Raw genomic sequence first — 15,558 nt, 5'->3', positions numbered from 1 at the left:
AGAGTGCTACCTTGACTATCCAACCACAGATATCTTAAAAATAGGCTTAGCAGCACACGTGGTTGACGATTGTAGCGGTAAGTTCGCCGCAAACGTGGTAGTCATGTTTTAACAAACTATCTCTGAATACAAAAACTATACTTCTATCATAATTAACGTAATTAAGTGAGAATTTAAGGGCAGCCGGGCTTGCTCAAAAGCATTTTATTTAATAAATTTACAAAGCTCAGCAGATAGTCAAAATGTTGGTGCTTTTTGAGTCTCCAGCAGGATATGCAGTTTTTAAGGTAAATTATTGTTAATTATTAATCTTTATATTCTCAGTATTATTTAATGATCAGGGACGGAAATCTAACCCCCGTTGCAACTTTTAAGGGTCAATCTTTTTAAAAAAAGTATAAGTTTATGTAGATCGTCTTTGAAATCATTGACCCATGAATATTTTAACTTGTTCATACTGTAATTCTCCCTTATCCTAAATTATAAACTATTTTATCCATAAATAAATCAAATCTTTTTTTTGTGAACCATAATTTAAACTACCTTTTTGGTTTCATGTTTTAGCTGTTAGATGAGAGCAAATTGCAAGAAACTGAAAATTTGTTCAAAGATTTTGAAACCCCAGAAGGTGCTAGCAAAGTGTAAGTTCTAACACAGCAGTGCTTCCAAAGATCAAGTAAGTTAATTTGAAAAAAAAATGTTTTGTTTTATAGAGTAAAATTGAAGCATTTTGAAAAGTTCAAGGATATGCAAGAAGCTGTATCTGGTAAGAATATGTTTTTTAGACATTGGCCTGTAAATTTTGCCACCACTTTGGCCTGTAGGGGAGGAGTTATCTTAAACCATGCCCCTGTAGTTTGCCACCACTTTGGCCTGTAGGGGAGGAGTTATCTTAAACCACGCCCCTGTAAAGTTTGTCACCACTTTGGCCTGTAGGGGAGGAGTTATCTTAAACCACGCCCCTGTAAAGTTTGCCACCACTTTGGCCTGTAGGGGAGGAGTTATCTTAAACCACGCCCCTGTAAAGTTTGCCTCCACTTTGGCCTGTAGGGGAGGAGTTATCTTAAACCATGCCCCTGTAGTTTGCCTCCACTTTGGCCTGTAGGGGAGAAGTTATCTTAAAACCACGCCCCTGTAAAGTTTGCCTCCACATTGGCCTGAAGGGGAGGAGTTATCTTAAACCACGCCCCTGTAAAGTTTGCCTCCACTTTGGCCTGTAAGAGAGGAGTTATCTTAAACCACGCCGCTGTAAAGTTTGCCTCCACTTTGGCCTGTAGGAGAGGAGTTATCTTTAACCATGCCCCTGTAAAGTTTGCCTCCACTTTGGCCTGTAGGGAGGAGTTATCTTAAAACCACGCCCCTGTGAAGTTTGTCACCACTTTGGCCTGTAGCGGAGGAGTTATCTTAAACCACGCCCCTGTAAAGTTTGCCACCACTTTGGCCTGTAGGGGAGGAATTATCTTAAACCTCGCCCCTGTAAAGTTTGCCTCCACTTTGGCCTGTAGGGGAGGAGTTATCTTAAACCATGCCCCTGTAGTTTGCCTCCACTTTGGCCTGTAGGGGAGAAGTTATCTTAAAACCACGCCCCTGTAAAGTTTGCCTCCACATTGGCCTGAAGGGGAGGAGTTATCTTAAACCACGCCCCTGTAAAGTTTGCCACCACTTTGGCCTGTAGGGGAGGAATTATCTTAAACCACTCCCCTGTAAAGTTTGCCTCCACTTTGGCTAAAAGGGGAGGAGTTATCTTAAACCACGCCCCTGTAAAGTTTGCCTCCACTTTGGCTAAAATGGGAGGAGTTATCTTAAACCACGCCCCTGTAAAAATTGCCTCCACTTTGGCTAAAAGAGGAGGAGTTATCTTAAACCACGCCCCTTTAGCCTCTCCCTATTTGTGAAGTCTAAAATATATGAGAAAATAATTTTTATTAAATCAATTCTAGCTTCCGCTGCATTGATTGAAGGGAAAGTAACTAAAAGTTTCCGTAAAGTGTTGAAGAAATTGATTGCCAAAGAGGCGCATGATTCCCTCGCAGTTGCAGATGCTAAACTTGGGAATGTGTTAAAAGTAAGTAATTAAGGCGGCAATTTCTGTAATTAATTCTTCAAGAGTAATTAATGTTTTCATTGATATTTTCAGGAAAAACTTGGTCTTAGTTGCGTGTCAAACTCATCTATTCATGAACTTATGAGATGTATTCGAAGTCAAATGGAAAACCTTATCTCCAGTTTACCCAAGAAAGAAATGACCGCCATGGCTTTGGGTCTCGCTCATGGTCTTTCACGATATAAGTTGAAGTTCAGTCCTGATAAAATTGATACCATGATTATACAAGCAGTTTGTAAGTATAATTTGCAATAAGGCATTGGTATGGCCTGTTTTGCAACCATTGTTAGCGTGGGTCTAATGCCTTGCCTGTGATGTATTTGAAAGAACATGATAACTGATTGAATTGTTCAATTTTCGTCACTACCACTGAGGCATGAATCTGTTTTGTTAGAAAATTTGAGAATAGTCATTGGATAGTCAGGTACTTTGACAATGGTCGGGACCTTTGGGAAAAGTTATTGAAAAGTCGGGTAATTTGAGAAAAGTTATTGAAAAGTCCGTGGATTTGAGAAAAGTTATTGAAAAGTCCGTGGATTTGAGAAAAGTTATTGAAAAGTCCGTGGATTTGAGGAAAGTTATTGAAAAGTCCGCGAATTTGAGGAAAGTTATTGAAAAGTACGCGAATTTGAGAAAAGTTATTGAAAAGTACGCGAATTTGAGAAAAGTTATTGAAAAGTCCGCGAATTTGAGAAAAGTTATTGAAAAGTCCGCGAATTTGAGAAAAGTTATTGAAAAGTCCGCGAATTTGAGAAAAGTTATTGAAAAGTCCGCGAATTTGAGAAAAGTTATTGAAAAGTCCGCGAATTTGAGAAAAGTTATTTAAAAGTCCGCGAATTTGAGAAAAGTTATTGAAAAGTCCGCGAATTTGAGAAAAGTTATTGAAAAGTCCGCGAATTTGAGAAAAGTTATTTAAAAGTCCGCGAATTTGAGAAAAGTTATTTAAAAGTCCGCGAATTTGAGAAAAGTTATTGAAAAGTCTGAGAATTTGAAAATGGGTCTTTGAAATGTAAGGGATTTTGAAAATAGGACTTGAAGGTCATTGTAATGTCAGGGAAATTGAGAATAGGTCTAGGTCTTTGGGAAGTCAAGGAACTTGAAAATAGGACATAAAAGGGTCACTAAAATGTCGAGAATTTGAAAATAGGACATAAAAGGGTCACTAAAATGTCGAGAATTTGAAAATAGGACATAAAAGGGTCACTAAAATGTCGGGAATTTGAAAACATACTTAAAAACCCTTAAAATTACGTAATTTCCATTTTAGTTAATTATAGTTTCATAATTCACTTTTCAGCTTTGTTAGACGACTTAGACAAAGAATTAAACAACTACATAATGAGGTGCAAAGAATGGTATGGATGGCATTTCCCGGAGCTCTCGAAATTAATTCCAGACAACCATTTATACATATCGGTCATTAAACTAATGAAAATGAGAACCAACGCGGCGGAATTAGACTTTTCTGAATTGCTACAACCCGATGATGAAGCGAAATTAAAAGAATTGGCCGAAATTTCCATGGGAACTGAAATTTCCGAAGATGATATGCAGAATATTCTTTACTTGTGTTCAGAGGTCAGTTATACTAATGTTTCAAAATTTGATGGTGTTTTTTGTGTTGTCAATTTTTGATTCCAAAAAACTCCATAGTAACTAGTTTAGACTAGTATTACCTTTCTATTTGAAGGAATAGATTTGTTTAAATTCGACTACCAAAAGGCTTTGATAGTTTCAATCCAATATTAGGTCCTGTAGTGCCCCTAACTTGCTGTCTAATTTTCTACTGACCCCATTGCCAAAGGCAGGAACCAATCAGAACTCGTCCACGCGGGCTGAGCTAAAGCTAGACTTTGCTAAGCTAAGCGGGGCCTAAACCTATTAGTTTAAAATAAACTACAGCCAAGACTTGCTTTAAATGTATGGGAATGTGAAAATTGAGGAGCTTATGAGTTAAGGCTCTTTCAGACGATCCAACTTTTTGACTCAGCTTGATGAGTCAACTCGAGTTGAATCAACTAGTTGGATCGTGTGAATTGAAGCTGGATGAGTTGAGTCACCAAAAAAGTTGGCTAGGAAAAATTGGATCAGTGATCCAATTTTTGCTGACTCAACTTTTTAAGTTCATTTCTCTAGCCCATCAAAATGAATTACAAAAAATGCCCTTTTCGCGGGTTATTTCCTAAGTGCCAAGATAGGTGGCGCTTAAAAGGAGCCATTTGGCGGTAAAAGTTTAGTCGTATGAATAGGAAGGATTTATTTCACTTTTCCCTTCAAAAGTTGGGCAAGTTGATACAACTTTTTGACCCATCGAGCTGAGTCAAAAAGTTGGATCGTCTGAAAGAGCCTTTAGTTTAGTTATTTCTTGGGGCAACCAACTTGAAAATAGGTCAAAAGCCTATACCCATTACAAAGGGGTATTGCACCCATGGTTGGCTATTTAAAACACAGCGTAATTGGCGTTAGCGTGGACCTACTCCTAGGGTGGCATCTAGTGGACAAAATAGTGGGTTTTTTATGTTCGCACACTATGTGGCTATGCGATAGATGGCGCTGCAATCTTAGGCCCAAGTAAACTAAAGCATAGTGGTAACTTATGCTGCCGAGGATGTTACACCCTCTTTTCGCCTCCAGTCAAGCTTATTCCTCCAATGTTATGTCAACAACAAAAAGGCATACAGTGTGCAGGTTTAGTGGGTCCCAGACCTCATAACGGTGTCACAATCTGTCACACTGGGGTTTTCTTCATAGAGCGTGTCGCGTTTTACGCCCTCCATAACTATACATAGTTAACAGACTAGGAGGATTCATACCATTTACACAGGGAGGCCAGGCTTCGGGTGTTACACAGGGAGGCCAGGCTTCGGGTGTTACACAGGGAGGCCAGGCTTCGGGTGTTACACAGGGAGGCCAGGCTTCGGGTGTTACACAGGGAGGCCAGGCTTCGGGTGTTACACAGGGAGGCCAGGCTTCGGGTGTTACACAGGGAGGCCAGGCTTCGGGTGTTACACAGGGAGGCCAGGCTTCGGGTGTTACACAGGGAGGCCAGGCTTCGGGTGTTACACAGGGAGGCCAGGCTTCGGGTGTTACACAGGGAGGCCAGGCTTCGGGTGTTACACAGGGAGGCCAGGCTTCGGGTGTTACACAGGGAGGCCAGGCTTCGGGTGTTACTCAAGGAGGCCTGACTCACTAGGTGCGGCTAAAGCCAGGCCTCCTGTTGAAAATAGTATGGATCCTCCTAGCATGGGAACTATGTATAGTGTTAAACTTACGGAACAAAGTTTTAACTAGTCATGGTAGCTCCCTTAGAATATTCTTCATGGCCGGTAGGCCCTCATAGATATGACATGACACCCTTCCGTAATGTTATTGCCCAATGATGCATAACTGATATTTTCTGATATCCTGATGAACTATCATGTTTCGTCACTACCTCTGAGGCTTCTATTTATTTATTCATATGAAAATAATGATTTCTTTCGAAGTTAGACAACGTATGATCACTCATAATTACTATTCTTGTTCATTAGATTCTGGAAATGAGCAAGTATAGAAATCAATTGAGTGAATATCTGAAAAACAGAATGATGGCCGTTGCTCCAAATCTAACAATATTGGTCGGAGAACTCGTTGGAGCTCGACTAATTTCTCACGCTGGTAAGATTTTTTCAAATAGAAAAAACTGAACTGCAATATTCTTGAGCCTGTGATGCACAAACAAAGTAGTAGCTGATTTAATGAGGAATTTACTTTTCGTCACTACCTCTGAGGCTCAAATGATTTACGCAGATCCTTACAAACAGTTATGAAAACTGCCCCCAACTTACGATGATTTTACACTCTTTTTAGGATCACTCATAAATTTAGCGAAACATCCAGCTTCAACCGTTCAAATTCTCGGTGCCGAGAAAGCCCTTTTCAGAGCTTTGAAAGCCAAACATGACACGCCAAAGTACGGTTTAATTTACCATGCTGCGTTGGTTGGGCAATCCAGCGCTAAACTTAAGGGAAAAGTAAGATACCTTCATCTAATGTGGGGACACGGGTATAAGTTTACTAATGATGTAACGATGTTTAGGTTTCTAGAATGTTAGCTGCCAAAGCTTCACTCGCTTGTCGAGTTGACGCATTAGGGGAAGAAACTAATAACGAACTTGGAATAGAGCACCGAGCTAAGTTAGAAGCGAGGATGAAATTCCTTGAAGAAGGTGGTGTAAGTATTATTCAAAAATTTCATAAAAACACTATGTTCCTTGCCCCATCAATCCAAATTGCTATCTCATAGGGACTTTATAGTATAAGTCAAAGCATGATTAAAAAACATGAAATTTAGCACTTTTCTCAAAAACCTTAAAAATGGTCCTAGAAAAAGGTTTATATTTTGATATAAAACCGTTCCCAAACGTAACAAACTAATATTTCATTTCAAAACGGTTGCGACAAAATGGGTACAATGGAGGAAAAACTCCCATGTTATTTCTATGGGAAAATTTGAACGTTTTCACCAAAAACACTGACTAATTTTATTGAAATGAAAACCACCCTTAGCAACTTTATTTTTTATAAAATAAACTAATGGGTGGATCTTTTTGAAATTTTAACCACATATTGAGGGCCCGAATTGTAGTTCTGTGGAATATTTTCAAAACAGTTGAAACAATACAAAAAAAGTTACATCCAAACAAAAAACCCTCCTGATACATTAAGAGCAGTATGAAGTCTTATCTAAGAGAGCTATCGCTCTCCTAGAATTATGACTAGTAGTCTCTCCCTAATTTTTTCCTACTAGTAGTTTCTCATAGTGTTTTCTATTGGGGGGATCCGAGCGCTCCTGGAGCACTCCGAAAAAAAATTTGTCTTTCATTGGGAGCATCTAGATCCGGTCCTCTGAGTTAGAGCGATGACGTAACAAAATACGGAGTGCTCTCGGGCGACCCAAATGGAAAACACTAATACTTTGATAGTATAGAGTAGTGTCGGTAGAGAGGGGAGTAGACTGTTTATCCCTCCCTCTAGGCGCGCTTTTGTAAGAGGGGATACTGTACGCGCCTGGTAGGGGGATGACACTGAGCTAGAGCTAGATGTCAGTTCTACGTATGCAAACGTCATACCCTTCTATCTCTTAGCTAAGTGTCATCCCCCCTACCAGGCGCGTACAGTATCCCCTCTTACAAAAGCGCGCCTAGAGGGAGGGATACACAGTCTACTCCCCCCTCTACCGACACTACTCTATGGTATGACGTTTGCCTAGTAGAACTGACATTACTCTATATTAGACAATTTACACGTTACATTAGGTTAGGTTTGGTTTGGTTAAGTGCGGCGCCGCTGCGTGTATCATCACAGCGAGTCCCAGCAAAGCCTTTGGCACTGCTATATATATAATTAGTTTTTCAATGTTAATTATTGTTTGCGCTCACTATAATGGTGTGCAATGAATAGAGGAAGGCGTAAGCTTTCATTTGGTATATGATTTATTAAGTTTGGAAGAGCAGGTGGTATTCTTCAATTTAGCCCTTAAGCCTTAGTTAGGTTCCTGTTTGTGTATAGCAACATTTTGACAATTATCAAAATGTTTCATTTTAGACTCGTAGAGTTAGCGGTACTGGAAAAGGAAAGGCCAAATGGGAGAAATATGAATCGAAAAGGTAAATTTTATACATAATTTCATTGGGTATGAAGAATGTATTACATTCTGTTAATGTTTTTACAGTCAAGTCTTTGAATATTCCGCCGCTGGCGATTCTACTATACCTTCTTCGAAGAAACGAAAATTTGATATGGATGAAGATGAAGCGGTTGAAACCAAACCTAAAAAGATCAAAGCGGAGCCGGTCAAGGAGGAAGTACCAGAAGCCGAAGAGGAACCAAAACCCGGTACATCCGAGAAGAAAAAGAAGAAAAAACGCAAGCAATCTGAATCAGGTGAAACAGAAGTACCTGTCGAAGAGGAGGTGGCCCAAGCTGAAGCGTCAGGTTAGTGTCACCTTTAGACATTGTAGATGGCGTTGTACACAAAATTCCTCCGAGGAAAGAATGTTTATTTTATTGTTTTGACGCTTCTTTTTCCAGTTGGGAGTGAAAAGAAAAAGAAGAAGAAGAAAAAGAAGGATAAAGTTGAAAGTGATTGAAGTCTTACAACAAATCGCATTGAAATGTATTCAGCTATTAAATTCAATATTTTTAATTCTAATAGATTTGGTTCTGTTTTTCAATATTAAAGCCTAAACCCTTTAGAATTATTATTAGGGCTGGGCGAGAAACAAAACATTTCCTTGTCGAGTATTTGGGATTAAGTTGAATAACAACTATTTTGGTCTTAGCCTATTTACTACTACCAGAAGGGGATAATAGGAGAAGGATGACACTCTGTATCCTCTTAATGCTTTAGTTATGTAACGTCATTCTTCGGAGGCTCACCCTTTTAGTTTGCTTTCCCCGCTCATCAGACTACAAATAGGCATCGCACCGTAAGGTGAATTCTATAGTTGTTTGGCACTAAATCCCCAGCAATCATCCCACAAACCTTGATTGTCTTGACGTGGGACAAAAATGCACAAGCGCATGCGTCTTGCCAAATATTTAAACGCTAATAGAGTAATGATGAGGGAACTATTTATCGTGTATGTGATTCGGTTTAGTAACCTTGCTCTAAATGATCCGATGTTGGGAAGAGTGACGTTACACTTACCCAGTTTTGTGCTTGTACACTTCTCTCGAAGAGAAGTATTATATACTTCTGCTACTACTTAAAGATTATTCTATATATATACTCTGTTCCAGCTTCGGCTCTCAGCACGCACAAAGTATTGAGACCTAGCTTAGCACATGCTGACAACCGAAGCTGGAACAGAGTGTCTATCGAATAAGCTTCGGTCATTGATAGGGAATTGCCTATTCCTATAGCGTGCAAACCATCTCCTCACACGCATCACTTATCCATACTAGTATTACTAGTCTTTGCTAAGCTTAGGGGGCCCTTAACCATTGGAGTATGTAGTGGCATTTAAACCACAGCCGACACTTTCTTCAATCTTAAATCTCCTGAATATAAATGTCGATAATCACGACTACTAAAATTCATACAAACCTGGAAAAATCAGGGAAATAGTTGACAAAAACCTCAGGGAAATTTGCATCAAACAGTGGCCGAGTAATTAAACAAAATGATCATAAACATAGGATTAACATTACACTAAACTTTGGAGGCTCATAGCTCTAGTTCTACTAGAGATATGGGGATGTCCTTTGAGTATGTAATAGTCCTATTTGCCCCCCCCCCTCCTTCGTTAATATTTGCTCCATAGGATGCTCCCTATACGGGAAAAACCTGGAAAACTCAGAGAAGTATATGGGGAAAAACCAGGAAAACTCAGAGAAATTTGTTTTCCAAAAGTTGTATGAACCCGGTAAAATGAAGTATCAGGGTTCTTACGATATTTTTACATTGAAAATCCCTGACTTTTCCAGGTTATCCCTGACCAAATGTTGCCTATATCCCTGACCATTTTAAGGTGTTTACCAGAGCAACTTCATCACACCTGGCTCATATTTAGCATTGGTTTGATATGCCACCAAAATCCCTGACATATCCCTGACTTTTTAGGAAAATGTTTCAAATCCCTGACTTATCCCTGATTTTCTGCCCTATTTTTCATATCCCTGACTTATCCAGGTTATCCAGGTTCCGTACGAACCCTGAGTACTTGAATTGATTTAAAGAAGTACTCGCATAGCAGCAGTTCAACTTCAGATTTCGTAGTTCCAATAATTCCTCTTGATGTTAAACCGGGGGCAATATGTAAACGCATATGAATTATTTATTTTCTCTAAAACTTGTACATCTTTAAGATTACACGTAAATAGTGGCTTTTGTCGTTATATAAATTTATATTACACTCAAAGCGCGCGTAAAAATATATTTTATCATTCTAAAGAAAAATTGCGAAAAATGTTTAATACTAGCAACACTGATCATCGATATAATAATGAATCACGCGTACCAACCATTCTCATTCAATCTACCGGGATTTACTTGCCTTTATCTACCAAGACATTTCAAGACATCGGTAGTAAGATTGTCATTCCAAAATATTCAATCAACTAGTTTATTCACGAGGGGTTCACCACTTGATCATTACAAAAGTGGTTAACTCCTTGTATTTTAACTATCGACAAATAATTAAATACATCGTTTTGACGGGGGCAACAGATTGACAAAATGGATTCCAGAACAAAACTAACAAGCCCTTTTTTTGTAATTGTAATTCATATAACAGCGGTTGGTTTTCAAGATGGCTCAGTTCCGACATTGTTTAGACTAGAAACTGCCAAAGGAGCTGCGGCTGCGTTATTTGACGAAGCCGTTAAGGCTGCCGTAGCCAAAGTAGATAAGTGTGACAACTCCTCGGAATAGTAATGTGGCGTGTTTAGATAATCTCTAAGTGTTCTTGGTAATGGTAAAGAATCAATCAGATCTCTTCGAACAGACTTTAGGATAACAAATCTGAAATGACAAATGACAGCCGCGAGATTTTAAGCAAACGACAAGAACGCAAAATGGTTCCGCATCCTAAGGCAAATGCGAGGGGGTAGACGCTCTGGATCTCTGTGTAGAGTTCAGCTTTGACAGTGCATTGAGTTCAAAGCCTTTGTGGAACCACAGCCCACTCGATCACGCACGTTGCACGCGCTATGGAAGCCCCTTCAAACAGCCAAAAGTCAAGAATATGACCGATTAGTACTCCTTGGTCAAACGAGTCTAAGAATTAGCATTATGTCTATGGGGAAAATGCCGTTTTTTGGAGTAAAATGGGCGTAATTTCGCTTTTTGTGGATCAAATGTCGTGAAAATTTAAGGAGAGGTGCGTAGTAACGTTTTCTAAAGGCCTACAAATTTTGAAGTTTCAAGCGTGAATTGTTTTTCAGTTAAAAAATAAACACTAGGCCCAACCGATAACGTTCGTCAAAGCAGTCTAAGAATTAGCATTATGTCTATGGGAAAATGCCGTTTTTTGGGGTAAAATGGGCGTAATTTCGCTTTTTGTCGATCAAATGTTGTGAAATTTTAAGGAGAGGTGCGTAGTAACGTTTTCTTAAGTCCTACAAATTTTGAAGTTTCAAGCGTGAATAGTTTTTCAGTTAAAAATTAAACACTAGGCCCAAACAATCCCGCCGATAATGTTCTTCATCAAAATACTGTATTTAAGGGCTTATATTTTATTTATTATTACAATTAACTAGTCGTTAAAACTTATTGTCAAATATGTGAAAACCAAGTACTACAAGTATTGGGGGAAAAATTATTTATTTGAATAATGTGCCCAGCGCGTTTTAAAATGGCTAGAAGTCATCCAGAGTTGAAAAACCCACAAACTGAAAGTTTGATAATTTTTAGAAAAATAACTATCAGTCCTAAGCCTTTCAAAATATTTTCTAAATTTTTAGTGTACTTTAATTTACAAATAGTAAAAAAATCAGGAAGCTAGAGCTTAGATTTTTCACTTTCCTATAAAAGTTTGTTCATCAACTCGACAATTCCCCCTAACATTTCAGTGCTTTTTGTCTCAAAAATCGAGACTCGTTCATGATTTTACTAGCTTTTCCACTACACCCTCTCGATTCTCGAAAATACATGGGTTTTGAATTCTTTGAACGGGCTTCTATAGCGTGTGAAACTTGCGTGATCGAGTGGGCTGTGGTGGAACTCACAATTCAGCTTTGACAGTGCATTAAGTTCAAAGCCTTCGAAACTCACAATTCAGTTTTGACAGTACATTGAGTTCAAGACATATAATACACCTGAGTTCTCAAGTGTCTACCCCCTCGGGCAAATGTCTGGTAACACTGCGCCCCAAACATTTCTGGCTACTCTTAAGGAACCAATCAAAGTAGGACATTATCTTACCTGCACATGTGTTGAAGGGATTGCACTTGCTTAAATCTCGATACAGGATGTAGTAATTGTACCCTCATAGGACCCAGTACAGGCCTTCGATGCAAGAAAAATAGATACCTGCCACTTCTAGAATGCTCAACAGCGTTTTCTATGAAATCTACTATAGTGTTGCTTCGAAACTTTTGTTGACATCCGAAACTAAAGTTGCCTAAAAAAAATTACAACTTACGCATAAGATATGTTGTTTTCAAGAGGATATGTGTATAATTTACCATGGTCATGTTCGATGCGAACGTGTCTAACCCAACCATTCAGTTTAAACGTTAGACTGAATATGTAATGTTCGTCTGAGCTGTCTCGAACCACGAAAGCCCCATCTGGTTCACTTGAGAGTAGTTTTTCAGCAGTCTCTCCACTGATTGGTCCCCAATACCAGCCACACTGAAAGAATCTAATATAAGTATACATTTCCATCGAAGAACCGTGTCGTACATACATCCTTGACTTTCTCTATACTCGCGGCGTAGTCCATGCTTCGCGTTCTGCTATGAGTGCTGATATAATTATCAGATAGTGTGGAGAGAGCGCTTAAGGAACTTGAATCGTCGTCATCCCTGACACAAACAGTTGGTTCATGAAGAGAACCATTCTCGTCAACGGGTAGCGGTGGCAATGCTCTGTTTGTGAAAGGGCTCGTATTGGGACTAGGTTTGTCAGTGGGATCACCCTCGCCTACTTCGGAAGTGGACTGGCTCAAAGCTTCCCCCGCAGTTTTAGTACTTGTTTCCGAAGAGGCGCACGCTTCCATTTTGTTGTTGGAGCAATGTTTCTTTTTGGGTGAATTTCGTTTCAGTCCAAACAAACTCGATATTGCTGCCTTCATATTAATAGGGAAACTGTGACGATGATAATGTTGTTCATTTGTTCCCAGACTATCTTTTCTCTTAGTCGATCCACATTTCTTGGATTTTCGTGGTCTAAAATAAACCCTAAAAAATTGTCTGCAAGGCGATTTCTTAAGGTCTTCTTCGGGACTAGACTGATCCAAATCCTTGCCTTCGTCACTGAACCTTGAAGTGTTTGCTTTCACCTCCTCTAAAGTCATGTGAATAGGTTCACCGTTTTGATCCGCAGCGGCTGCTGAATCGTCCCAGCTTCTGACTCGACTAACGTGTCCGTTCGGCTGACTCGTTATGGTTTTATCGTCGCAAAGCTTCGAAGTAGACTGACTCGAGTTTGCCATGCGATGAAAAGCAATTGCACCATCGATATCATCTCCTTGCGGGGTGTTTGTCGCTTTACTTTCAACAACATCATTCATGCTTTTGGCCCAACTTCTTGAAGCGACATTGTTCAAACTTTCGCTTCTGAACTGAGACGGTGGCTCAATGGGCCCATTTGTTAGAAAAACTGGTTCTTCGGAGCTCGGTGTGGATATATCCAATGATTTGCTACACAAAAGTGGTCTGGATCGAACATCCGATCTTCCATTTCCAGAGTGCTCTCTAAAGGCGGAAGAGTGTTCAGGCTGAACTTCTTGTAAAACATTTTGCCTTCCCGAATTTCGTTCAGAACTTGATTCTGCCTCTGAAACATTAATGGCACCACAACTGGGCCGAAGAGCTCTGGGTTTTACAACTGTTGTGAAATGAGCTGAAGGATCACTATGAGACCGCAATGATTTGTAAGAAACGTCAGAATTGACACTAAGATTAGCGTCAGCTTCGCTTTGAGTTTTATCTCTGCGTAGTCGAGCCATACGTGGAGGTCTAGTTGGTGGACCCGGTGATTTTAAAACCTCACAGTCACTTAGCGCTACTGAGGCAGCCGATGGAACGTAGTACGAACTTGAAGTGCAGTCATCGCTTAAATAATCTTCAGTTGTACTAGAAATATTCTCCTCCTTAGTTACATTTGCTACGGTTTCAAGGTTTGGGTACTGGGTAATTTCTTCGGAGCTACTATTAGCGTTATGTAGGAAAATGGACGGGATTTCAGTATTACAATTTTGATGTTCTATTTTGGAGTCTTTACTACGTTTACTATTATTTACACCACAGTCTGTTGAATTTTTTGATTTGTCACAGTCTAATGAGCGGCAGTTTCCATCATCGCGCGTTAAACTGCACGGACTACCCGGTCTAGATGGTTCATCCATTTCTAGACCTATAGGTCCGATATCTCCGTTAAACCACTGAGGATTTTGAAGAGCTTCTTGGTCAGTAGTAAACTTGGTTATAGCGGTATTTTTGACCTTGTTTTCCGATAGGTCGTTCAAATCTTTGTTGTTTCCAGTCCTGAGACTGAATTCGACATCACACGGTTTATCTTCTGCCATAGCAATATTATCACCTTTTGCTTGCGCAGACACGTAAGGCTCGACACAGTGATAAGGCCATTTACCACTCACTAACCTATCGACGCTACATTTACATCTCATGTTTCACGTACAATGTACCAATAATTTTTACAGCAATTAATCTAAATGAGTCTAAAACCATTGGCTCTGTTCGAAACATTACTTCGTGGTAACGTAATAGGAACGTTCAATCTTCGCAATTCGGAAAACAGACTTTTAACTAACAGCTTGATCAGACTAAACTAATATTATGAACATAGAACACGAAAGGAATATAATCCGTAAGAAAATTAAAATTAATCGAATTCATCAATTTGTATTTTCCCGAATCATTAGTATAATAATTAAATATTATTATTTACAGTACGGGAAAGGCGGAAGTTCAAGTAGAACTTTTAAGCCTTGGTAATGAGTCCACTTCTTAATCTGGCTTTTCCATGATTTAAGAAAAGCGTTTAAAAAATTAAATGTTAAACATTAGAAGAATGAAAATCAGAATAAATTGGATTTTTACACATAGTGTATAATTCAAGTAATATAATTTCGCTAAAAAATCGACTTATTGCATAAAATCCGTAATTTACTTATCGTAGATAAATAATACTCCATAAACTATAAAATAGGCTATGATTCAGAATATTCATCAATGGTCAAAATGGACTAGCAAGCCTTGTCTTCAGGAATGTAGCCCACTCGATCACGCGCTTGACGATTGCAGGCTGCTGGGATTTAGATGGCAGAGCTGGAAAACAACGTTAAAGGTTTACATGGTGCTGGTGGCTAAGAGGAATTTAGTCGGTGATCAATGATTTTTTTTTTTTTTGCTCTGGGTCCGGGACAGGGCTAGGGCTTGGTGCCATATAGCCAGAATTTTGTAGTTAGATCAGGTGTAGTCGGAGCTTCCGTTTAAAGATCGCCAGCGATGGAGCGGTAGCCAGGGATTCTAGATGCATCTAGAATCCCTGGTTTTACCGCTATTTTTGAGGCGCTCAGAGCGTACGATAATTTTGGTTGAAAATCGATAATTTTTTGGCTTTGGTACGATAGTTTGGTAATTTTTATCTGGCAACGCTGTCTCAAGCCCAGCCCACAGAAACCGCGTAGAGTTATAGGGGCACAATGATTCCTGGCCCTTCCTACAGAAACAAGTGTTGCTGTTCCGTAGATTGGTTTTCAACCTCAAAGACTCTTTGTTGG

At 39.5% G+C, this 15,558-nt stretch overlaps 2 protein-coding genes across 2 annotated transcripts; one reads left to right on the top strand and one right to left on the bottom strand.

Moving 5' to 3' along the window:
* Positions 1–38: 38 nt before the first annotated feature.
* On the top strand, positions 39–8,297 carry nop5 (nop5 ribonucleoprotein). Its single transcript, XM_089864585.1, has 12 exons — positions 39–287; positions 565–641; positions 714–766; positions 1,941–2,065; positions 2,138–2,339; positions 3,402–3,682; positions 5,635–5,761; positions 5,954–6,117; positions 6,183–6,317; positions 7,691–7,752; positions 7,818–8,080; positions 8,177–8,297. The coding sequence occupies exons 1-12, from the start codon at positions 243–245 to the stop codon at positions 8,233–8,235; spliced, it is 1,593 nt and encodes a 530-aa protein (XP_089720711.1). The 5' UTR covers positions 39–242; the 3' UTR covers positions 8,236–8,297.
* Positions 8,298–9,906: 1,609 nt separating this feature from the next.
* On the bottom strand, positions 9,907–14,975 carry Socs16D (Suppressor of Cytokine Signaling at 16D). The gene is made up of 4 exons (XM_089864579.1): positions 12,499–14,975; positions 12,275–12,443; positions 12,012–12,210; positions 9,907–10,610 (listed from the first exon to the last, which is right to left on the bottom strand). Exons 1-4 carry the CDS (start codon positions 14,440–14,442, stop codon positions 10,394–10,396), a joined length of 2,529 nt encoding a protein of 842 aa, XP_089720705.1. The 5' UTR covers positions 14,443–14,975; the 3' UTR covers positions 9,907–10,393.
* Between the last annotated feature and the right edge of the window lie 583 nt (positions 14,976–15,558).

The sequence above is a fragment of the Phalangium opilio genome, unplaced genomic scaffold (genome assembly GCF_054372755.1).
Source record: "Phalangium opilio isolate 3A_F unplaced genomic scaffold, DU_Popi_V2 ptg000013l_1, whole genome shotgun sequence".
NCBI lineage: Eukaryota > Metazoa > Arthropoda > Arachnida > Opiliones > Phalangiidae > Phalangium > Phalangium opilio.
The sequence above is the reverse complement of the archived record's forward strand: the minus strand, read 5'-3'. Positions and strand labels throughout refer to the sequence as shown.